General features: G+C 40.8%; 1 protein-coding gene across 2 annotated transcripts in view; it reads left to right on the top strand.

Annotated features, from left to right (window-relative positions):
• Positions 1-2,286: 2,286 nt before the first annotated feature.
• Positions 2,287-26,133, top strand: part of RALGAPB (Ral GTPase activating protein non-catalytic subunit beta) — a 76,838-nt gene continuing 52,991 nt past the window's right edge. Inside the window, exons 1-5 of one of the 2 annotated variants that reach the window (XM_037498742.2) lie at positions 2,287-2,526; positions 10,341-10,556; positions 14,125-14,327; positions 18,261-18,424; positions 21,145-21,331. In XM_037498742.2, the coding sequence (XP_037354639.1) occupies positions 10,371-10,556; positions 14,125-14,327; positions 18,261-18,424; positions 21,145-21,331 (740 nt within the window). In that variant the 5' untranslated portion in view covers positions 2,287-2,526; positions 10,341-10,370. Of the gene's footprint in view, positions 2,527-2,908; positions 3,002-10,340; positions 10,557-14,124; positions 14,328-18,260; positions 18,425-21,144; positions 21,332-26,133 lie in introns of those variants that run through there. The other variant, XM_054697609.1, reaches the window with a different exon arrangement.

Here is a 26,133-nt window from a genome sequence, read left to right on the forward strand (position 1 = left end):
TTCTCATGAGTGGCTGGCTCAGTAGTGAGAAATGTGGCAGATTGATTTCATAAATAGCATGAACACACCAGGCTGTCAGATCTGTGTTTGTAAGGGGGAAACTGGAAATTAGGAAATTTTACTATTCCCTCCATCTGCTTCAAATTATTGCCTGTTTTCCAGTCTTTCTACAATACTCTTCATCTAAGTCAACAATCTTGAGACTTGAGCTGTGAACTTGAAATGTACAGAGACAATAGGCATGTTTCAGTCAATTCCAAAATACCATGTGGTTCTCTCATTACTGTGAAGTCTAAACAGGAGTCATCCCCAGTCTTCTGAACTGGAAGAAACTTCAGTATTATTGAGGTGGCCCAAGAATCAGGATTAGGGTCAAGAAGAGTCACGATTCTGTCAGGAAATCGATGCCCATGACTAGAGGCTCTGGTGAAGCAGCTGGTAAGCACCATACACAGAATCAAGCCAGAGAATGGAGACCTGAAGAACAAAGGTTCATTAGTCCATTCAAAAAACATTATCAGGCACTGTACTGAGACTAGGGATACAGTGACGAATAAGGAATTTCCTTCCCTCAAGGGGATCATACAAGTATACAGATAACAACTTCTATTCATTCATATCCAGGTATTTATGAACAGTCACTATGAGCTGGGCCTTGCTCTAAGCTGGGTAAACAGCCCTGAACAAAACAGAAGGGGCCTCAGGGAGCTTATAGTCTAGAGCACTGTCCCAGGGAAACATAGTGCAACCCCATATGGAATTTAAAACCTAACATAATAAAAATATATATGTAATATATATTACAAATATATATATTTGTACATATACATGAACAAATACAGAGTTCAAGCTGGGCAGATTTCAAGCTGCCCCTGCCCCCCCAAGACAACAAATACCAGGCATTGGAATCCCACCAGGCCTCTCTCTCTCTCTGTGGACTTGTTCTTAATTCACTTTCACTGTTTGTTTTTGTATTTGGTGAGGGACATATGCCAGGCTTACACCAGGGCACACTGCACCCATTTCTGCACCCATCTTCCACTGAGGGGAGGAGGCAGCACTGCCACGTTACATGGGCTGTGTGCCTGTACAACTCACAGGAGCATTATTCACATCAGAGAAGAGATGCAAGAGAGATTGCTTTGTTTTTTACCCTCTTGCTTAGAAAGTCAAGAAGTAAATGGTTGGAATAGATATTGAATGAGCCTCTAACAATATTTTTAATACTGAATTTAATTGAAATGTATTGCTTCAATCCAGTGTCCTGGATATAGCCTCTTCCTGTCCTGGAACAGTTTTACTCTTTGTGTCTCTTACCACCACAAGCTACCTTCCTGGGGGAGAGAGTGGGGTTGAAGGGTTGAAAGAGAGCTCTTGAGAAAGCCCTTTTCTCTTTTGCAGATCCCTTGTCACTCTTTCCTCCATGGTCTCTTCTAACTGAAGGGAAGAAGCCAGCATTTTCTTTGCTCCCTTCTGCTCTTTTCAGACAATGCCTGCAGCACCATGGAAATCCTTATCCCTTGTTTGAATATCAAGGACAGTCTGAAGGCCAAGTCCTCCTTCCTCCTCTCAGTCCAAGTTTCCTCCTTTACACTGCCAAGGCACTTGAGCTGTACATCTCTAATGTACATCTAAATTATCCTCTTCATAAAAGTTGAAACCAAATGATTGAAGTGGTATTGTTTACAAAATGCGTGGTGCATTGTAGCTGCTCAAACTGGTATCTCTTGCTATTATTATTACTATTGTCTTATCGCTTATATCAGGTTCAGCTCTTTAAGGCGGTTCTGCACGTAATGTCTGATTCATTCATTGTAACTCACACCTAGCCTGGAATTGAGCATCGTTCGTAATTAAGGTATATCCATGTAATAAGGGGGCGGCGGGTAAAGGACAATATTTTAAAGGAGGGTTTGCAATGGTGGGATGTGAGAAACTCTAGAACCTGTGTGGGAGCCACAACCTTCCAGAGCAGCCCCTTGCTCCGTCCGCTCCTAACACAGGCAGGGTAGGTGGATTCAGCCGGTCGCAGGCAGAGCGAGCCCCCGGCTGAGCCGCGATGAGGTAGCTGAACCCACCCCTTCACTCCACCCCCTGCACTTGATCCGGAAAGGGAGGAGGCTGGGGCGCCGCGCGGCTATCTGGGATATCTGCGTACGCGCAGCTTCCGGCTCCGACTCTCGGGAATTATTTGACGCTGCCGCTTCGGCCCCGGAGAAATCGCTGAGCTGGAGCGCTGCGCATGCGTAGTGGCCCACTCAGTTCGGGGAGTTATTTGACGCTGCCATCTCTGGCAATCGGAAGTTGTCTGAGCAGAGCCCTGCCGGCCGGCCCCGACCTGCCTTCGTCGTCCCCGGGCGCCCTCGGAGACTCGTTGACGGGTGGACTGACCGACCGCCTGAGGAAAGCCGGCCGGGCCAGCGAAAGCGCCGGTCCTATGGCGCGGGTCGCGTGAGGCGGAAGGCCCAGAGCGGCCGGCGGCGGTGGCGCCCGCCCCAGCGATGCGGGCCCCGCCCGTCGCCTCAGGTAACCGGGCGGTCCTCCCCGTCCGGGCCGGACCCTCCCCTTCCCTCCCCTCGGGCGGTCTCAGGGCGGCTGAACCTGGTATCACCGCCCCGTGCGCTCCGGGGACCCGACCTGCGGAAGTGTATGGCCGTCTTCTAGGGACCCGCAGGGTCCGGGAGCGCCTGGTCCTGGAGGCGGCGGCTTCTGTCGGCTCTGTGCAAATCCGGTCTCGCCCTGGGGAGCTGCCCCAGCGGGGCGAGGCTCGGTCCGGGCCGCCCGGGGGAGGGGGCGGGTCTGGAGCGGGGAATCTGGTCCAGCGGAAAGGGCTGGTGGAGTTGCTGCCGCCCGTGGGGCGATGCTGCCCATTGCACAGTGCCTCTCGGGTGAGCAAGAGTTAATCATGGGAATAAACAACTAACCCCTGTTAAGCGCTTACTACGCGCCCGGCGTTGTGCCAGGCCATTACGTTCACCACATCTAACTTCACAACAAGCCTGTAAGTAGGAGTGTTCTCCCCATTTTACTGACGAGGGAACCGAAGCCCCGAGTGGCTCGGTGACTTGCTTGCCCAAGGTCACATAGCTGGTAATTTGAACCCAGGGTGTCTGACTCCAGAGTCAAGTTCTTTACAAGTAGGTCAGTGGCTCCAACTTTGCGGCACATTAAAAATCACTTGGGGCAGCTCTTAAAGATTCCCTGTGCCCACGTAGCACACCCAGACCAGTTAAATCAGAAGGTTTGCGGGGGGTGGGAGGCGGGTACTGGAAACCAGACGTCCGTGTTTTTGTAAAGTTCCATTTATAGTGTCCAGCAAAGTTTGGGAATCGCCACCGTAGGTAATTTTGCTTCTCAAAGGACATTTCAGTGTTTCTTCAGTTTAAGCGTGTAAGAAATTCATCTGGGAGTTTGTGGAAAATCTAAGTTCCACCCTGGAGAAATGTAAATTAGGCCCGCTGACTACTGCATCTAATGAAAGTCTGTTGGGGGTGGGAAATAAGTTTTTCTGCAGGATTTCTGAGTTATCTGGACCTTTTCACGTGTGCACGTCTCATGCAAAACTGTTGGTTTACAATTTTCCTGAATATACAGAACTCACTGTTACAGTGTCTCTAACCTCTGGATCTTCTTTGCATGTGCTGTTGTTCTTTGCCCAGACGAACCCTGGCTGTTTCTTCTCTCTCCACTCAATGCACACATTCTGTTCTTCTTACACACACACCCTTTTCTTCCTGTTTCTGGTGGCATAACTCCTAATATCCTTTCAGAAAACTCCTCTCTGTGACTCCCAGCCACCTTGGATCTGTCCTATCTGCTCGTGTTGCATGTCTCTCTTCTAGCTTATGAGCAGCTTGAGCTATATTTTTCTTCATCTCTCTCTTTCTCCTTTGGCATACAGACTTAAAAGTTTTACTGATTGCATTGATATACAGACTTAAAAGTTTTACTGAGTAGTGTTTGAGTTTGTTGTGGACTTCATGCTGCACACATTTTTGTCTTTATTTCCATTTTTCTAAGAGATGTTTAATAATAGTCTGTAGAGTTTTGTTCTTTTTGCTTGGAAATATTCAAGTAAGCTTTGTTAATTTTGGAAGTACTTTAGTAAGCTTTGTTAATTTCTCCATCTAGCTGTTGAACAAACACATTGAGGCACTATGTGGGACTAACTGTAATTAATTCTGGTTGATTTTTAGTGCCTCTTTATCACAGACTCAGTCAGTTTTGTAGTGGAAACATTTTTGTTGCCGGTAGGTCTTTGCCTATAATCCCCTCTCCCCCACTTTGTCAAAAAAAGTATTTAGTTGTCATCCACTAAATGTTAGTACTTGTTGGTAAATACCAGAAATGGAATTGCTGTTTGTAATAGTTTATCCTTTTCACCAGGAGAAATGATATAAGAAGTGCTTACTGATGATTAAAACCTTAATCTTAGAAGGGTTGACAAACTTAGCATGCATTCATTACAAAATGCCTGAACTGCTATTGCTCAACAGTAATTCAGATTGTATTTGTTCTTAAAATCATGTAACATTTATAAAAGCGAGTATGTGTGTGAAGTTCATTATGGAGAGGTTTTTGGAAAATGAAGATTTTTGAATAGCAGTTAAATATGGTGTGAAGTATATAGACTGAGTAAAAACACATTATATGTAATGATATTCTTTACGCTCTAAAGGCTATTATGGAAAGATTATATTGGTTCAATTTTGTACTTAAAAAAAATCAGTTTTATGCTAAGGTTAATATAGAAAATGATGGGACAATTCATGTTAAATTCAGGTACTAAAGAAACTTGCTCTTGTTTACCTGTTAGATCTGAACAGAATATCCAGTTCTGGCCCTACTGTATGGAAGAAACTCAGTCTTAAAGCCTGAGCTTTAAGTCTCTAGTTGATCCCCAAAGTAAAGGTGAAAAATTCCACGTGCTCAGTTAAAGACGAAGAGTTGATTTTTGTCATGAGACCTATAGACTTAGAAATGGAATCTTTTTAGTTGGAGGTACTCATTAATGTTAGCAGATGTGTTCCTGGACATGTGTGTCCTCAATCAGTAGTAGTCCAGTCAGCACTGAAATAAAAGTGAAAGTTTAATATCTAAGGCAGCTGTCAGTTTTTTTAGTGATGGAACTGTTCTGTATTCGCACAGTCCAATATGGTCTTCGCTAACCACATGTGACTGTTGAGCATTTGAAATGTGACTAATGTCACCAGGGAACTGAATTTGTAATTGAATATAAATTTCAGTAGTCACGAGTGGATATGGTTACTGTATTGGACAGAGCAGGTCTGAGGCATAAAAGATGAGAGCTGTGCTGATGCTAGTGGGGAACAGGCAGGGTATCTTTTTTTTATTAGACTAGCAAAAAAAGTACTGTTTCTACTTCTGGGAAGTAATGCAGGCAGAACCTGTCTTACTTTCTTCTAATTCAGGTGCTTGATCAGGTCCCTAACAGTTAGAATCTGGTGTACAGGTGACTACATTCCTTTTCTGGCCAAGCTTGATTGATATTTGCCTTGTGGAACCACTAGGACTACAACAGAAATATAAAATATGGCCTTTACAAAGTTTTATGGATCACTTTGAGTGTACTTGTGTGCTTAAAATCCCATCTTTTTAGAAAGTTCACTTATCTACTCATTGCTTTGACACCCTGTGCCCTGTGTTCCTAAGGGAAGCAAAACATGCCTGGTAATGTGTACTTTGCATCCCCACATCTCAAGGTATGTTGACTTATGTTGCTTTTTTTGATCCTTCTCCCAAGTCACTTTATCGTGGTACTACAGGTATTCACCCTGTTTTACAAGTGAAGAAACTATCACAAAAAAATGCCAAATGACTTGTCCAAGGTCATATGTATGGTATGGAGTCAGAACAAAAGAAACATCCAAATACTTTTTTCTCTTTTACTAATGATTTGCTGAGAACGAATGGACATTTTTCTATTTTTATTTGCATTCAGCATGCAAAATATTGGGCTTTAGTGGAATAAAGGGAACACCTAACATCTTTTTTCCCATTGGTAAACCTTGACATTCTGAAACATTTATTTAGTATCCATTGTCTGTCAGAGACTAGCAGAGATTCAGGATGTGAGGTTTTCCTTCAAAAAAGGTTGACACATTTGTGGTAAAGATATCTTTACATGGATAATGAATAAGTTAATGTGAAGCTTGACATGTACAGCCTGTAATAGGCACTCAGAGCTGGGGAAAAGTGGTAGTATGAGGAGTCAAGGAAAGTTTTACCAGAGAGAAGACATTTGAACTGTGCCTTGAAGGAAGAGTAAGGTAGATAAGGGGGGGATGGCAGTTCAGTGGGAGTAGCATGCGAAGTATATATAGGGTATGAAGAAACTTGTTGAATTTGAGCAATCATCAATAGTTCTTGTGACTGTAGCTTGTGGTGTGTATGTTTGTGAAAGTGGCAGTAGGAGATGAGGTTGAGAAGGTAGAATAAACAATTCAATTAGAATTCTAGCATTTTTTTTAATTAGATAAAATCATCTTAAATTTTATATGGAAAAGTATTTGAGAATAACCAATAGACTTTTGAAAAATAGTGCAGGTGGGGCCTCCCTGGTGGCGCAGGGGCTGAAGACAGTGAGTTCGATCCCGGTGGCCAGGGAGCAACCCACATGGTACAGCAGACCTCTCCTGTCTCGCCTCCTGCTCCCCTGTTCTGTCCACCCCCACCGCCCCGCTCTCTGCTCTCTCTGGTGAATCCTCTCATGCCCGCACCTCTGGCCTACGCCCCAGTTCTTGTAAGCATAAATAAATAAATCTTTAAAAAAAAGAAAAGAAAAATAGTGCAGGTGGAAGGGACTTCCTTTCCATATATTAAAGCATCTATAAAGCCAATAAATTTAAATCATATGGCATTAGCATAGGGACAGATAGTTGCACAGAACAGATTCATAAGTAGATTCCTGTGTGAGACTTTAATATGACAATTTGATTTCAATTTAGTGAGAAAGGATATATTTTTAAAAGCTGATGCTAGCATAACATGTCTAGAAGAAAATAAAATTGAGGCTTTCCTACACTACTTACAAAAATAAATTCCAGATGAATATAAAACTTAAGTGTGAAGAAGTAAACATCTATCTTGGGTAGAAATCTAATAGTATTGATGTTTTCAAACTTGGATTTAGACCCGTAATTGTGTTTTACCATTTGACCCAAAACATGTAATAGATTAAAAAAAAAAAGAAAGTTGTTTCATAGACCATTATTTACCTGTATTACAATATTCTTGTACATTAAATAAGAAATCACACATATAGTGTGTATATATGTAATATTTATACTGCTGTATATATGTACGTATAACGTGTGTGTGTGTTTAATTTTAAAAGGAAATGTATGGTGTGGAAATAGGCTGTCATCTGATGGGGAAGATTCCCTGCTGGAGCTTTCCCTTTTTGCCCTTCCTTTTTTTGAGAGTGCTTATTTTAGTTGGGGAGTGAGGAACTCCAGGATATCCTTAAGGGAATTCCTTACAAATCCAGAGGAAACTGAGGCAGTGTGTCCACCCTTCCTTCAAAGTGTGGGTAGACTGTTCTGTGCTGGTGAATCCCTCCTGCTTTCCTGCTTTCAGGGCTTCTTGACCCAGAGAAGGACATCAGATGTCATGGGGTCACTAAAGGTACCTGACCCAGAGTCCAGCAGACTCCAAAAGAAGCTGAGATTAACTAGGATGGGGAGAGGAGGCTCCTAGGAGAGAAAGGAAGGTGGTGGGTTTCTGCATGAAAGAAAGACAGATTTTTTTTTTTTTTAAAGATTTATTTATTTATTTATGCAAGCACTGGGTACAGTCAGAAGCGCGGGAGGGTGAGAGAATTCACCAGAGCCAAAGCGGAGGGTAGAACAGGCAGAAGGATGGAAGTACACTGCTGAGGGGAGCAGCGGGTGTGGCAGGAGAGGTCTGTGCACCATGTGGGACTCTCCTCCGGTGGTCGGTGGCCGGGAAGCAGCCGGGGATCGAACCGGCGCTGCAGAGGCTGCGGGCAGCTTCGCAACCCAGCGCTCAACCGCTGTGCCACCAGGGAGGCCCAAGAAAGACAGTTTTGAACCAATCTGTGTAGGACTTTGACTTTCATGCTACGGAGTTTGGTCTTTCTTCTGCAGGCCTGTGATCCTCAAATGCCGTATTCTTTTGAAAAACACTCATACTTGAAAATGAGGTTTTCTAAGATAAAATTAACCAATACTGCTCTTTTCCCAGTTTGAAGAAAAGTTAAATTAAGGGATAGAATTTTCTCCACAGGTTCATAATTTATTGTACAGATTTTCACATGATGAATTGAGGTTACCTTCTCCAGGTGCTGGAACAGAACAAATGAGATACACCTTAGAATCCCTTTATGTTGCTTTCCCAGCTGGAATTTTTTCAGACATTAACTTGAGGTATATAAGAGCAGCAAAGCAATTCCTCTCTCTGTGGCCAGCACATAATTCATTCTACCTGCGAGACTATGGAAGTTAAAATATTTTTTAATACCATTGAACTGGAATTGCATCAGTGCCTAGACCTGCCATGATTTCACTCTTGCAGAAGGCACAAATCCTGCAGAATCCTTTCCTTTACCATGCAGATTGGATAGAACTTTCAAAAGATTAAGTTCAACCATGTATTTTGCTTAAACTTTCCTGGCTAAACAGATTTCAGAACAAGTGGAAAATGGAAGTTACCAACAATAATTTGGTACAGGCTAACCATCTTGATTTTCTCTTCATGAGTATGGCATTTATGATTGTAACATTTGCATTACATTTGTACAGGTGTGTGTACAGGTATTTGTAGAGGCTGTGGCTAATATCTCATATATACGGTAGACTTAGATAGCATGTCAAGGAGAATACACAGCACATGGAGAAGCAAAGAATGTATAGCATAGAGAGAAGCAGTATTTATGCCATGGCTAAGAGCATGATCCCTGGAGCCTAACACATGTGGGTTCAAAACCCAGCTCTACCGTGTCACTCCTCTCTCGGGTAAGAAGCAAACCTTTCTAAGCCTCAAACCTCTCTAAGCTTCAGTTTTTTAGTCTGTGAAATAGGGATAACATTCCTTGATATAAAGTTGTTTTGGTGATTGCTTGGGTAGCATGTAGTAAATGCTCAGTAGGTGACAACTTTTTTTGTGTATTCAGAAGGACACAGTGACTTCTAGGTGTTCCTAGAAGTTGTATGCCACTGCAAGTGATGAAATATTGTCAATAAGTTTTATGTTTAGGGGCCTCCCTGGTGGCACCGGGGTTAAAGTCTCAGTGCTATCAAGCTATGGCTATCGCCAGCCCCTGTGGCATGAGGTTGATCCCTGGCCAGGGATCTAACCCACATGGCACTATAGACCTGTCTTGCCCGCTGCTCCCCTCAGCAGTGTATCTCAGTAAATCTACCTGTTCTGCTCCCCACTCTGCCTCTGGTGAATCCTCTCACCCCCTGCATCTCTGGCCTGCACCCCAGTTCTTGTATGCATAAAATAAATAAAAATAAATCTTTTTTTTTAAAATATGTGTTGAATTTTCCATTGATTTTTTGTTTGTTTGTTTTGTTTATACCGGGGTACAGGCCAGAGATGAGGGGGGTGAGAGGATTCACCAGAGACAGAGTGGGGAACAGAACAGGCAGACTGACTGAAATACACTGCTGAGGGGAGCAGCGGGCGAGACAGGAGAGGTCTGCCACGCCATGTGGGTATCTCCGTAGCTGGGCGGGGTCGAAACCACACTGCAGAGACAGTGGACAGCTTCTCAGCGCTGCGCTCAACCGCCCGCGCCACCAGGGAGGCCCATAAATAAAAATAAATCTTAGAAAAATAAATTTTATGTTTGAGGGCATTGTGGGACATTGCAGGGATATATTTATAACATGTAATCGAAATTTGGAAATTGTTACTGAAAAAGTCTGGATCGCGGAGTAACTCTTTTCCTTTGTCTCCCTTTTCTTTCCTCCCTTTTGCTTTCTTCTTTCTTCTTCTTCTTTTTTTTTTTTTTTCCTGCCTTGAAAGATAGGATGGGAAGGATTCCTTTATGCTATGATTGTACCAAACCTGATGATTTTAGTCCCCTGTAAATGGCCATCTGCCCCAACTCTAGGGCTTCTGGAGGCTCTCTTTGGGAGGTACTTAGACAGCAGCTTCCCAGGGCCTGTCTGGTCCTCACCATGAGGCTATTTTAGGACATCTCAAAACATTTAGATGTGTTTTATTTTCTCAATCTTTTTGAGGCAGTATGTTTGCACCTGTTTTATCTTGCCATATAGTCTAAATCTGTGTTTTACTTATTTTTATTACAACAGTGTAATTTGATACATAATTCTGTTTTGTCTTTTCAGGTGCCGTTTGGATAGTCCTTTAGCGGCGCAATGTACTCTGAGTGGAGGTCGCTGCATTTGGTGATTCAGAATGATCAGGGCCACAACAGTGTGCTGCACAGCTATCCAGAGAGTGTTGGGCGAGAGGTGGCAAATGCAGTGGTCCATCCTCTTGGGCAGGCCTTAGGTACCCCTTCAGTGGCTGGTAGTGAGAGTTTGTTAAAAACTGACAAAGAAGTAAGTTTCTTCATTTAATTTACCATGTCAAACTATAAGTTTGTTACTAAAGGATTTGTTTAAAGATGTCTTTTTAATATTGTATGACTTCTTAATTTTAACCTTAGTTGGGTTGAGGATTGGGACTCAGAGTTTGTCGGGGTTATAAGGGATAGATTGTATCATTGTGCTCCTGGGAATTCCTACTAGTGAGATCTGGTTCTCCACTTGAGCCTTTGGCCTGACTTGAGTATCAGGCCCCTTCTCCTAAGCTTTAGGCTCAGTCTCCAGATTTCCATTGAGCATGTTTGAGAGGGCTTCATTCCTACTCGGCTCTAGATGGCCTCTCTTTGAAGGCTTAGCTTGTGTCAAGTTTCACACTTGATATATGCTGAGCTCTCTCTCTCTATCCATACCTGCCTACTCTTACCCGACTGTAGGTGTAAGAGTGCTGCAGAGCAGCTAAGCTTGCATGGCATCCCAAGCGGTTGGGATCAGGGTTGTGTTTGCCCTTGCTAAAGCTAAGGGCTCATGGAATGTCTTGATCTGGAGCTGGTCCTCTGTTCTTGGTTTCAGGGGACTGGGCTGAAGCTGCCAGTGAGAAGTAATAAGGGGATCCTGAGAATGGAGTGATACGGGAGTTTGCTCTTCTGAGATCTGATTAAGAGATGGGATTAGAACTTTGTCCCCTGTGCTTGAAGAGTTTATACAATCTTCAGACTTTGGGTTTACTTATTTCTCAGAAGCCATTCCTCCCCCCTCCCCTTTTTTCTTGATTTCTCACAAAGGAAAGATTAAGCCTAGTCTAGATGTAAGATTAGTTGAGATAAAAGACTAAAGTTTATAGCTCTGGAAGCAATTTATTTACCCTCTCTAGGCTATGTGTTGCCAAAGGGTGAAGCCCCTCATCTGAGGAGCATTTCTCTTCAAAGCACCCTAGCAGAGACTTGACCTTGAGGACCGTGCTTGTCCTGGCATGTCCTCTTCTTGGTGTCTATAATCCTTCTGGATCGTCTAGAAAGAGGTGGCATGTGAGTAGACAGAGGGGCTCTGGTGTAGCCCTTGTTTATTCTCTTTTCCCACACTCAAAAGGATATGAGAAAATAACACTTGAATCCAATGTCATCTGGAGTTATACAATTAAACTATTGTGTGACAATACCACCAAAGATATCTTTCTTTGTCTTGCATTTGATAATTAGGGACTTGCAACCTCTTAAAATTCTCTTGTGAAGCTAAATCTTGTCTTCCCCTCCCCAATTTAACACAACTTAACTGTGCTATTATAGTTGTTTTTAACATTTATTGCTGTTTTATTTTGTTATATTTTATATTAATATTGTATATTCTACTCTTGGGCTTTGTAGTTGTTTCTTGAACTTAACAATTTCAATACATGTACTTATCTTGTTAGTTTTAACTTTCTTTTTAAGCTGTTGAAGTCTTTGACGAGATTGGGTGGCATTGCTGTAGACATTTGGAAGTCTTTTTGAATCCTGATTCTATCTAACAAATTAGTTATCCTTTTTAACTTTGTGATATCTATAAATGGTCAGCATATAATCTGTTTTTATTTCCCTCCCCCAAATTAAAATCTTGGCAGGATCTTGAGCATCTTCTTCCAAAATGATCTTGGTACATTAATCAGCTGTTACTCGTTAGTGTTTAAACCAGTATAAATACTTATGTTCTACCTTCCTCTGGACCATATGTCTTCATCTTGTCTGAAAAAAATATCCTGCATCATACTAAATTTTTTGCTAAAACCCAGATTCCCCTTTGCTGGAGAAGGCTATTAAATGGCACGGTGAGAACAGATTCAGGTTTCTAGTTGGAATGCCAGGGTTCAAATTTTTAGCTCCACTACTTACAAAGCAGTGAATTGGACCAAAGTGCTTAATCTTGCTTAGTTTATTTTCTTATCTGTAAAGTGAAGCTAGTTTACACTCTCACATAGAGTTATTTTGATGGTTAGATGGTATTAATGAAAGTACTTTGTAAACTGGAAGAATTGTACAGTTGTCAGCTGCCTTCATAGTAGCCCTGTTAGTAAGTGAATGAAGCTCTCTTCATAATTGTCCTAACATGACTTGTGTCCAGCAGTCTTGTTTACATTGACTATTATTTTTATAATTGCTTAGTAATTTGTCCCAGAGTTTTATCTGGAATTTACTTAAACTTTCCAGTCTGCAGTATCTGGAAACTAGTTTCATGCTCTTTTGCAAATTGAACTGTTTCCCCAGTCTCTTTATATTCATTCATTCTTTTACTCATTCTTCGTAACTGCAGACAGTGGTTCAGCAGTCTCTTAACATAATTTCTCTCAGCCCTTAGGATGTGATTCAGTGGGTCAGGAAGCTGGGATTCATTTAGTGCAGTTAAGTGCTTTGTTGAGATCTTACCCAGCTCAGTCCTTTCTCACCTGTCTGGTCTTACCTTTCCATTTTAAGTGTTATTTTCTTTAGCAGATAAAATAACCACAAAATAGGAGTTGAACGGTTCATTGTTTATACTGTTTGTTAACATTGCATAATTTGAAAATGGAATGCAATTGAATTTATATGATTTCCTAAAAGACACATGTGCCATATGCAAACAAAGTGGAGAAAAACATCTAAAATTTTCTTTTTTTTTTTTTTTTTTTTTAAAGATTTATTTATTTATTTATGTATTTATTTATTTATACAAGCACCGGGTACAGTCAGAAGCGCGGGAGGGCGAGAGAATTCACCAGAGCCAGAGCGGGGAGCAGAGCAGGCAGAAGGACCGAAGTACACTGCTGAGGGGAGCAGCGGGCGGCAGGAGAGGTCTGCGCGCCATGTGGGACCCTCCTCTGGTGGCCGGGGAGCAGCCGGGGATCGAACCGGCGCCGCAGAGGCCGCGGGCAGCCCCGCAACCCAGCGCTCAACCGCCACGCCACTGGGGAGGCCCTAAAATTTTCTTTTTCTATGCCTTAAATCGCTGGAAAATCAAGATGACATTTATTTACTTTTTATTTCACAGAGTAAACACTAATGGTGTCTAAAGGGTCAAAACCAGCATAGATTTGATATTTAGAAATAAGGAATTTATTTTCTTCTAAAAGCTTTTGCTTAGGAAGTATTGTGCAACTATGTCTTATACATGAATAATCCATACTTCAGAATAAATTTGATACATATTTTTTTATTATTTTTTAAAAACATTTTTATTTTATTTATTTATACAAGCACCGGGTGCAGTCAGAAGCGCGGGAGGGTGAGAGAATTCACCAGAGCCAGAGCGGAGAGCAGAGCGAGCAGAGCAGAGCAGGCACACTGATGAAGTACACTGCTGAGGGGAGCAGCGGGCAGCAGGAGAGGTCTGCGCGCCATGTGGGACCCTCGCCTGGTGGCCAGGGATCGAATCGGCGTTGCAGAGGCTGTGGGCAGCTTGGCAACCCAGCGCTCAACCGCTGCTCCACCGGGGAGGCCCTGATACATATTTTAGATAACTATACTGTTAATTGAGAACTTTTTTGGCAATAATAGAGGTTAATACTTTATATCAGCCTGTTGAGCTATAGATAGGGATGTGTGATAATTCTGTACATATGTTTTCTTTTGTTTAGGTAAAATGGACCATGGAAGTAATTTGCTATGGACTGACCCTCCCATTGGATGGAGAGACTGTAAAATATTGTGTTGATGTTTATACAGACTGGATTATGGCTTTAGTGTTGCCGAAAGATTCTATTCCATTGCCAGTTATTAAAGAGCCTAACCTATATGTTCAAAGTATATTAAAACACCTGCAAAATCTTTTTGTACCAAGGTAAGCTATATCCACCTTGTCCATCTATCTGGTCTGCTATCAAGATCATAATGACATTCATAAATGTTACTTTTTTATATTATGGGAGCTGATTTGTTAGTTCTTTGAACAGTCACTTTCATTACTTGTTCAACTGAAAGAGTATTAGTATAAATGATAGGAGATGTGGGCTTATATAATGTTTATAGGAGTATTTCACAGGCTTTCATTTTAAAGACTTAGCTTTGCTTCTAAGATCTCACATCTATTTGATACTAAAATACTGTGATTCCTTTCTCTTCCACTCAAAAAAACATAGTTTTGCCTTTTGTTTCCACTTAAGTTAAAACTACATATGTCTTTTACCTTAAAATGACTATTTCCTTCTAGAAAACTTAAATAAGGGACCAGGAAAAAGAGTAACTATAAGAAAGAAAATATCAAAATCAACAAACAACTATGAACAAGAGACAGCTCTTGGGGTAAAAATAAGGGGGTTGTAATTGTATGGGGAATATAAAAATAAAATTTAAATTAAAAAAAATTATTATTTAATAATAAAAAATAAAAAAGACTTTTTCCTATGGGTGAATGAAGTCTTTCAAGGAGACTAGAGATTATTGTGGACAGATTTGCAACAGACCAAAAGATTACTCTTAAGAGTTTGTTACTGATTTTCTGCAACATCCTGAGGCAAAGAACTTATATATCATAATATGGGTTATGTGTCCTATTTGTGTTTAATTCCCTGCCTCTCCCCCCCCCCACCCCGATTCTAAGAGAATTACATGTTATTATAAGGAATCGAGAAATAACAGAAGATAGTGGAGAAAAAGCATTCATTCTCTTCCCATTCATGGAGATTTCCTGTAAGAAAAATTGTTTTCAGCTATTGTAAAAGTAATGGGGCTTGCCTTCTTTTGGAAAAGTTCTGGATAGAGCTTTTACTCTGTCAGATGGTGAGGAACTCTTGAGTCATCCAAAAATCAGCTCTGTAAATTTTTGGCTTTTAAGTTTAAAAGGAAGATTACTTTGACTATCTGAATTAAAAAGAAAAATCTCTACTAAAAACTCTGGTCTGTAGGATCAAGTATAAATTTCTTACCTTGTATGAAGTGGCTTCTGTAATCTGGCCCCTAACCAGATTAGTTGCTGCTAATTCTTTGAGTCTGCACTTTGGCCAGATTCATTTTCATTTCATTTCAGACTCCTTAAAAATTTTCCCCATCATTACCTACCCCTTTGTCTTCCTCCTTCTCCTCCTCACCTTCTTCTAGCTATCCATCTCTCTTTCTTATTGGTTCATCCTTAATTCTGCCTTGTAATGAGAAACCTTCTTTCACCACCCAGGCCCCCTTTGATCACACTGTTTCTGAATCTGAATGGTACTTTGTGTGTCACTCTTGGATCTCTCTGTCTCATTTCTTCATCTAATCAAATTGAGGACAAGTACTGGGTTGCATAAATTTTGGGCTTCTGTAGTTGCTGATGTAGTAATAGGTATTAATCAGATGCTGTTGCTTGTGTGTGTTGGTTTCAAATGGAAATAATAGCAGGAAATATTTGGTAGAGTTAGGGTATTGTTTGTGGCTAAAAAGGTTCTTCTAAAATTGCATAATGCTTTCTTGTCATCCCATTTATGAGACTAATTTACTGGGCATTTTTTTTGTACATGTGAGTAGTATGGTCACTATACTATGTGTCTTTCTTTTTTGTACCCTTACCACCTTTCACTGATCAATCAGTTTGTATTGATGAAGAAAATCAATGGCATTTGAGTTAAACTTTTGCTTTTCTCTTTTGAGAAGCATGACTACCTTATAGGCCAGTTAGTTGTTCCATTCACTAGTCATTTAAATATATGGTGCTTTTAAAAATGTGATAATCTTCTAAAGTAGTGGTTGGCAAACTTTTTTGTATAGAGAGCCAGATAGTAAATATTTTAGGCTTTGTGGGCCATATGGTGTGTTTTGCAACTACTCAACTCTGCTGGAGTAGAGCAAGCAACTATAGTCAATATATAAATGAATGAGCATGGCTGTGTTCCCATAAAACCTTATTCACGCAGTGCTGTGAAGCTGTCCGCAGCCTCTGCAGCGCGGGTTCAATTCCCTGCCAACCAGGGAGATTCCCACATGGCATGGCAGACCTCTCCTGTCTTGCCCACTGCTCCCCTCAGCAATGCTTTCGGTCCATCTGCCTGTTCTGCTCTCCGCTCTGTCTCTGGTGAATCCTCTCATCCTCCTGCACCTCTGGCCTGTACCCCAGCTCTTGTATAAAAATAAATAAATCTTTAAAAAAAAAAAACAAAAAACAAACAGATGGCAGACCAGATTTGACTAATGGGCTACCTAGTTCATCTGCCTCTGTTCTAGAATAGATTTTTCCTGAAGATCACAGTTGCTTTTGAAATATTGGGAGGAAAGGAAAATCTCTGGTAGTTAGACCTATTTACTTTTAGTAAAGGTTACCTTACTTCTCTTAGCTTTAGAAACCTGGATATTGCTCCTGAATTTAGGCCTTCTGAGTAGGTGACTACCCCTAAGGAGCAGATACCTCCTATGCTGGTGCTGGGCAAGTACCTGGAAATGATGGGTGAGCCTAGATTACTTTGGGAGACTTACAGTATTATTACCAGGACAACTGGTGATATTTTTATTTCTTACTCTGTGCTGCTTTTTATATGAGTAGCTGAAGTTTGAGGCTATTGCATACTTTTTTATTTATCTTCAAGTAACCAGAGCAAGAGATAGATGCTTGAACCTCATGGCTTTGATTTACCTGCACTGATTTACCTGCTCTTGGGTTATCATAAGTGAATATCTCATTGTTGTGCTTGAGGTTTGGCTTTTTTAGAGAAAACTTAGTGGTGTCATTTGTTTGCAATTCTGGGGTGTGAGTCTCTGGTTTTCTGCGTCTGAGTCTCTGGTTTTCTGCCCAGGATCTGAGAATCTTGTCCTAAGATTGAGATGATAATTGTAGGGATATTCACTTTATTTTCTGGGTTTCTTGATCACCCCTCTCAGATTACCTATTCTAATTCAGGCATATATTATCAATTCTTTGTGACCTGAGTCATCATATGTGAAACTTGACCTCAAGATTTTTTTCCAGTAATGTTAGTTACTTGTCTTGGATTTCACATGGAGGTCTGGAGGCCACCCATTCATTAATGGAGTTAGTTTCTTACTATTCTCAAAATTCTCAGGTGGTCTCCTTTGGAAATTGGGGATATGGGATGGTGCTTGGACTTTTACCTTCCTTTTCAGTCCTAGCCCGAATAATTTGATCCATTTTATTTGGATAAAATGGTCATGTGAACTACAAAGAGTTATAAAACTGTTGTTCCAAGATTTCTTGGGAACATTGGGAGCCTTCATCTTAAGTCACTACCTTTTTTCATTAGAATAGCAGAAGCAGGTGGTCATCTCTGAGGCAGTTGCCTTCATTTGTCACTGGTTTGGGGAGCCTGTAAGGATAGTCCGTTAGGTCCTTAGGCTTTTCTCTAGCACATGTTAGCTTCAAAGGGAGTTGTGACCATTGTGAAATCACTTGCAGAATTCTTGTGAATGTGTGTTTAAAATTTTTACAAAGAATGCAAAGGACATTGTGCTTCATTGTGAGTAGCAGGAATGACTGGATACTCATTTTCTGCAGAAAACTATTAAATGCCTGTTATGTTCCTGGCACATTTTATACATCGAAAATCCAGAGGTGAAGCTTACATTCTTATATTCTTCCTTCTCCCAGGGATGTTTTAAGCTCTCATAGAAATGGAGAGTTTTGATCCCCAAGTATCAAAATGTACAAGGGCAAAGAAGTAGCTTTGAACTGAAAAAAGTCTGCTTAGGTAGCATCTCTGGACCCTTGCCTGCTGAGTCCATAAGTCACTGTTTCTTAAACTGTTGCTTTTCCTTCTCAAGACTTGTCAGTGATTCCGTCTGTCTTCTTCAGGCAGGAACAAGGCTCGAGTCAGATCCGACTATGCTTACAGGTCCTGAGAGCTATTCAGAAACTGGCCCGGGAGTCATCCATCATGGCCCGAGAAACCTGGGAAGTCTTACTATTGTTTCTTCTGCAAATTAATGATATACTTTTAGCCCCACCAACTGTTCAAGGTTTGTTTATTTTTTCCACATTTTTTCCTGAACTTCAGATACAATTCATGTTTAAATTCAATGAATAGTAGACACTGATTGGGAACATGCATTTTGGCATGATAGTTGACAAAGTTAATAGCTCTTTAACTCTCAAAGGTACAAGATGATGTTATTTTACCTCCACTGATGACTTTGCTAATGGAGGGAGGAACTGAGTGAATTAATGTATGTTTGATAATGATTAAAACACTAGCTTGTTTAGTATATTTGATTAGAGTCTATATAGGAAACAACTAATAAATGAGAGCCATATAGCCTCAGGTCTGATTACAAAGTAGAATCTGAAAACTTGATAGGTACAGAAGGTATTTTGTTCAGCAAATGAAACCTGTAATGTCTTAAAATGTTCTGTATGGCTGTATAATAGTATGCCATTCATTACCAAGCCATTAAAAAGCCTCCAGTTGGGCCTCCCCCATGTCGCAGCGGTTGAGTGCCGCGCTGTGAAGCTGTCCGCAGCCTCTGCAGAGCCAGTTCGATTCCCCGCCGGCCAGGGAGAACCCCACATGGTGCGGCAGACCTCTCCTGCCTCGCCCGCTGCTCCCCTCAGCAGTGTCTTTGGTCCGTCTGCCTGTTCTGCTCCCCGCTCTGGGGCTCTGGTGAATTCTCTCACCCTCCCACGCTTCTGACTTATACCCTAGTTCTTGTATAAAATAAATACAATCTTTCAAAAAAAATAAAAAATAAGCCTCCAGTTAAACCACAGAAGGGTTTGTTTTAACAAGGATTTAGTTTAACAAGGGACCAGAAGAGAAAGACAAAACTAGCAGGCAAACTAAATCAGAGACATACAGCAGGGGAAGGGGAGGGAGGGGGATCAAAACAGGTGTGGGAAGAGCACAAGAGACTGTGGTGATGGTTCATGGGTAACTTGGTAGAGGGAATTTTGTGGGGATTACACCTGAGAGGAGAATCAAACATTGTACAAAAATGAGTAGCGGGGGCCTCCCTAGTGGCACAAGAGGTTAAACACTGCACTGTGAAGCAATCCACAGCCTCTGCAGCACAAGTTCGATCCCTGGCCCACCAGGGAGCAGCCCACATGGCGAAGCAAACCTCCCCTGTCTTGCCTGATGCTCCACTCAGCAGTGTACTTCAGTCAGTTTGCCTGTTCTGTTCCCCACTCTGTCTCTGGTGAATCCTCTCACCCCCCGCATCTCTGGCCTGTACCCCAGCTCTGTATGCATAAATAAATAAAAATCTTAAAAAAAAATGAGTAGCAATGTTATAAAAATATATACATATATATATTTTACAAAATTTAAAAAAATAACTTCAATTTAGAAGATTTTGAATATATCTTAGAAGCCCTGTTTTGATGTTATAGCATTGTATATAGAATACATGTTGATAGTTTAGTTTTTGTGCCCTTGTTGCCTATTTATATGCATTATCTCTATACTAACACATATGTGAGTGCTTGTACTCTCACAGATGCAGTGTCCAGGGAAATATCTAAAAGGAATCCCAGGGCCTCCCTGGTGGCCTGGGGCTTAAGTCTCAGCACAATCTACGACCTGAGTTCGATCCCCAACCATATGGTGGGAGCACATATGGTGTAGCAGACCTCTCCTGTCTCCCCTGCTGCTCCCCTTAGCAGTGAATTTCATTCAATCTGCCTGTTCTGCTCCCCACTCTGTCTCTGATGAATCTGCTCACCCTTTGCACTTTGGCCTACACTCCAGTTTTCCCATGCGCAAAAAAAAAGGAATCCCAGACTGGAAAAAATAAATAAATAAAAGGAATCCCAGAATTTTAGTGTTCGCTTCCCATAATAGTAATGCCCTGATTGGTATTGCTGGCTAGCAATTGATTCATTCATGGGGGGCTACCCTCCACTGACATGCCAGGGATCTCAGCAACATAGGACTGGCCATTAACCCCATACTGGGGCTCTTTATTGTTGAAACTTTGTTTTTGTTCATTTGAAGTATGCATCCTTGTAACTTCTCCTACTAGTATGGAAGTTTGCCTTTAAGTTATGAAGAGTAAAGATCTTTTCTCCCTTGTTTAAGGGCTCAGAGCAGAGGGACTCAGAGCAGAGGAATAGCTCTGTTTTCCTAGTTGAGGCTTTGTTTTCCCAGCACCAGTCCTTTTGCTCCCTTCTCAGTCTCCCTTTCCCTTGAAGGGTGACTTTCAAATACCTGAAGCAGTTCTAAGTTTAGAAGTAGAAAGGCCTGCGTATTTATTCTGTTTCCTTTACTTAGTGACTGCATGAAGTTGGGCAAGTCACTTAAATTTTCTGAATCTAAGTTTTCTCATCTTTGAAATAGTTATAATTGATACTTGGTAATAAATACCTATCCTGCAGAACTGATGTGGGGGTTATGTAAGATCATGAATATGAATTACTTGGTGCAGAAGCTGACTCATAGTATACTGTCCCTCATCATAAGTGCTCATCCTTTCCCTTCTCCCCTCTGTGTTTTTGTCCCTTTTGCAAGAAGAGTAAGCACTGAGTAGCGGGACTTGAAAACTTTCAAAGTGATATTGTGTTGTTTTTATGATTGCATATGATATCTGTGCACACCGAGGGAGAGTTTCTCATTTTTAACTATGAAATGGCTATTTAAAATTAAGAACATTGCAATTTTTTTAACCACTGTTCTCAATTAGTGAATTAAAGACACTGCTTTTAAAAAAGTATGACAAAAATATATTTTCTTTCTGTTTGTAAGGTGGCATTGCTGAGAATCTAGCAGAGAAGTTGATTGGTGTTCTCTTTGAGGTTTGGTTACTAGCTTGTACTCGGTGCTTCCCAACACCTCCTTATTGGAAAACAGCTAAGGAGATGGTGGCTAACTGGAGGCACCACCCAGCAGTGGTGGAGCAATGGAGCAAGGTCATCTGTGCACTCACTTCAAGGTAGGTCAGCATCATTGACTTGCCTTCTTTCATCACTCTAACCTGAGGCAGCTTTCCCCAGTTCAGTGTCTTTCTGGGATTTATGGAATACATTGTAAAAAGCTGTTTCTTGTGTCTGATAATTACTGTACTTTACATATAACATTGAGCTACTTTTTAAAGATAGGCATAGTAGTTTTTCCAGTGCCGGTCTAATCTTAAAGCCTTTCAGAATAAGCAAGTATCTTGGAGAAGCCAAGATAAATTCTGTACTCTACTCCCAAGCCCCCAGTCCCACTCATTCTGATTATTAAATTTCATTAATATTTTTTAAAAACAAAGCCATAAAAAGGTATAACAGAAAATGTTAAGTTCACCAGAAATCCTGTTACTTATGTGTATAACATAATTTTACAGAAATGGGACCATATTATAACATATTACTTTATAACCAAAGTAGACAGATTTTTTTGGAGGGGGAGAGGGGAGTCAAGCTATATGTTTTGTTTTGGGTTTTTTTTTTTTTTTTTAAAGGATTTATTTGATTGATTTATTTAATTATTTATCAAAGATTTATTTATTTATTTATACAAGCACTGGGTACAGTCAGAAGCACGGGAGGGTGAGAGAATTCACCAGAGCCAGAGCGGGGAGCAGAGCAGGCAGAAGGACCGAAGTACACTGCTGAGGGGAGCAGCGGGCGGCAGGAGAGGTCTGCACGCCATGCGGGACCCTCCTCCGGTGGCCAGGGAGCAGCCGGGGATGGAACCAGCGCCGCAGAGGCTGCGGGCAGCTTCGCAACCCAGCGCTCAACCGCTGCGCCACCGGGGAGGCCCCTGTTTTGGGTTTTTTTTTTAAGATTTATTTTATTTATACAAGAACTGGGGTACAGGACAGATGCACGGGAGGGTGAGAGGACTCACCATAGATACAGCGGGGAACAGAATAGGCAGACTGAGGAAGTACACTGCTGAGGGTAGCAGCGGGCGAGACAGGAGAGGTCTGCTCGCCATGTGGGTTGCTCCGAGGCCGGCAGGGATCGAACCAGCACTGCAGAGGCTGCGGACAGCTTCACAGCTCTGGGCTCAACCACCTGTGCTCCAGGGCAGCCCCAAGCTATATATTGAGGGGCTTTGGGAGAGGAGGAAAGGGCTGGGGGAATGAGATTCATTGTCCTCGAACTGGTTGGGATTTCCCTCCCCAGCTTTGTAGTCACAGAAAAGCTCAAAGTAGGCAATTTTTTTATAATAATAATTTTACCATTTTTATGATTTGTATATATTATTGCTATTCTATGAGTAAATTGTTAGTCCTCATTTTTTTTCAGGCTTCTTTCTTCATTTCAACCCTATATGTTTTAACAGATGACTCTTAAGAGAGGATGATTCTTGTCGAAACATGATTACATTACCATTATTACACCTAAAAATTTGTTAACGGTTCTTTATTTTAATCAGTTAACCATTTGTATTCGTTTCCCTGAATATCTTGAGTTATTTTTCTTTTTACAGTTGATTCCATTGAATCAAAAAGTTGATTCCATTGAATCAGATCATGTTTAGTTGACATGTTTCTTAAGTCTATTTATTTTTATTAATTTGCAGTTAATTTTTTGGTTGAAGAAAGTAAGTCTTAGCATAGTTCACATTCTGAATTTTCCTGATTTTGTCCTACTTGTGTTAATTAACATGTTCTTCTGTCCTCTTATATTTCCTATTTACTGGTAGTTAGATCTAAAGGCTTAATCTAATTCAGGTTTGATTAGGGTAGTGGTAGAGAGCCAGGAACAAATAATTAGTAGGTGGTATCATGTATTGGAATGTAGACTGTTCTTTTTCTGAGTTAATGAAATGTTTGTATCTTTATCATCATTTGAAGTGAAAGGTGAAGGTTTGGAATGTTCTTTTTGATTCTGTTATATCTTGTGAATGTCAATATTATGAATTTGTTTTTAAATAATACTTGTTTTATCTTGACTCTAAAAGTAATATGTGCTTATAATAGAAAATTTGGAAGTAGGGGAAGTTACTTACAGATAATCCATGTTAACATTTAAATGTATTTTTTCCCATTTCAGTCTCTTTAAAAATAATCAATTTGAGATTTCTCTATGTAGTGTTATCTACTTTTTTTTACCTGATTCTTGTTCTGCTTTAATTTACATGTGCTGCTTTTCATTATTAAATAGATCTTGAGATCGTATTTTTAATGACTAGTTTTTCATTATGTGAACATATATATAGCTTTTGTATTCTGGTTATTTTATTAAGATCTAATTCCCTAGATATGGAATAATTGAGTTAAAGGGCTTTGAAAAGTTTTAATATATTTGAAATGTTACTATTAAATAAGGTATTGGAATTGTTAAATTACTTTTAAGGTGCACGATAAATTCTGAACTTCATGTAAAGTTGTTTAATAGTTATTATGAATTATAGCTTGCTTGTGTTGAAAGAGTTTGTGGTGGGATGAGTCTTTTAAAAATAATTTACATAATTATGACTAATGTAGAATTATATGTAGTTGCTTACTAAATTATTAATTTTATAGATTTACAATTCATAAATACCTATAGTTTTATAAATGATTACATAATTTTTGATCTTATTACTGTTGTTAAATTATAAATATTATATGCAATACTATATATGACATGTGCTGTAATACAGCTATTATATAATGGGGGTAAAATTTATACAATAGGAGGGCGGAGCAACATGGCGGCGAGGAGACGCTGCGAGTAAGATCTCCCATTAAAAAAAGTTAATAGGGAGGAAAAGCGGCAGGTCCCAGTGAGAACCGGGACATGGAAGATAAACGGACGACTCCAGCAAACTGCCCAAAGAAGAAAGTTGCCATAAAAGAGGACCAGAAGGGAGGGAAGCGCAGAACCCTGCTCCCCTCCCCTGCCCACAGAGGCGGCACTCTCCGACCGGCAGAGGGGAGGGAAACAACAAACCAAAACGGCCAACAAGAAAAACGGACGCAGCAAGCGGGACTGTGAGTGGAAAGGAACTATTTCAGCCACCACACCCCGTGAACTGGAGCTGAGGCGAACCCTGCAGGATTCGCCGCGGTGGTGAGCGAACGGTTCCGGGCGCCATTAGAGAAGAACAAAGACCCCGGGAGACACGCACACAGCCCGGGCTGCCGATGACTCCTGGAGGAACCAGAGGGGAGAAGAGAAGCCCACCCAAGATGCCGGCCAGTCCCAACAACACAGTGTCCCAACGCATACGGCAAATTAGAAAACAGACAGTAGGGAGGAGAAGAACCACACGCAACCTAGCAACTCTCCAGAGAAAAAGCACACCACAAAAAGAAAACCAGCCCCCAGATTGCAACGACAGTAACTTGGAAGAACTTCTGAGCCTTCCAGAAAGAGAATTTAAAATTGCCGTGATTAAAAAACTGACAGAAGTCATAAAGGAAAACAATGATAAGGGAAAAATAATCAACGATCAGAAGAATGAAATTGAGTCCCTAAAGAGGGAAGTAAAAGAAATGCAGGAGATCAAAGAATTAGTGGAAGAACTAAAGAATTCTGGGAAAAGCAATGAAAGCAGAATTGATGAAATGGAAGAACGAATAAGTGCTCTTGAAGACACAGAAATAAAAAGAACCAAAACAGAAAAGGAAAGAGAAGTACGAAGGAAAAAGAATGAAGAAAGACTTCGGGAACTATCTGACTCCATGAGGAAAGGAAATATAAGAGTTATAGGAATACCAGAAGGAGAGGAGAGAGAAGTAGGAACAGAGAAAATATTCAAAGAGATAATTGAAGAGAACTTCCCAAATGTGAAGAAGGAGCTGAAAATTGATATACAAGAAGCAAGAAGAACACCAAACTTCCACGACGAAAGAAAAAATACAGCAAGACACATAATAGTAAAGCTCCCAAGAATCCAGGACAAGGAAAAAATAATGAAGCTGGCAAGAGGGAAGAAACAGATAACATTCAAAGGAAAGCCAATCAGGCTGACATCAGACTTTTCCGAAGAAACACTACGGGCAAGGAGAGAGTGGAGGGACATAGTCAACAGACTCCAAGAAAACAGATGCCAACCAAGAATACTCTATCCCGCAAAGCTCTCCTTCCTCTTTGAAGAAAGAATATGGACCTTCCCAGACAAACAGAAACTCCGGAATTTCATTGCAACTAAACCCCCACTCCAAAAAATACTAAAAGGAGTCCTAAAGCCAGAACCTCAGAGGGACGAATAACAATGAAAGAAGGCCAAAAAAAAAAAGATATTAAAAGAATAAATAAATAAAATCAAAGGAAAGACAAACACAATGGCAAATACAGATGTTAACATATCAATATTAACTCTAAATGTAAATGGACTAAACTCTTCAATAAAAAGACACAGAGTTGCAGCCTGGATTAAGAAACAAAACCCAACCTTTTGCTGTCTCCAGGAAACACATTTAGCTACAAAAGATAAAAATAGGCTCAAAGTTAAAGGATGGAAAACAATCCTACAAGCAAATGGACCAAAAAAGAAAGCAGGAACAGCTATACTTATATCAGATAAAACAGATTTCAAACTCAAAAAGATAAAAAGAGACCCCAATGGTCACTACATTATGATAAAGGGGACAATACTTCAAGAAGAAATAACACTCATTAACATATACTCACCAAACGAAGGAGCACCAAAATATATCAGACAACTGTTGTCTTCTCTGAAAACAGACATCAGAGAAAACACATACGTAGTGGGAGACTTCAACACACCACTATCAACAATGGATAGATCAACAAGACAAAAAATAAGTAAAGAAACCAAAGCTCTAAATAAGGACCTAGAGCAATTGGG

The sequence above is a fragment of the Talpa occidentalis genome, unplaced genomic scaffold, assembly GCF_014898055.3.
Source record: "Talpa occidentalis isolate TD23 unplaced genomic scaffold, MPIMG_talOcc4v2.1 talOcc4.10, whole genome shotgun sequence".
Taxonomy (NCBI): domain Eukaryota; kingdom Metazoa; phylum Chordata; class Mammalia; order Eulipotyphla; family Talpidae; genus Talpa; species Talpa occidentalis.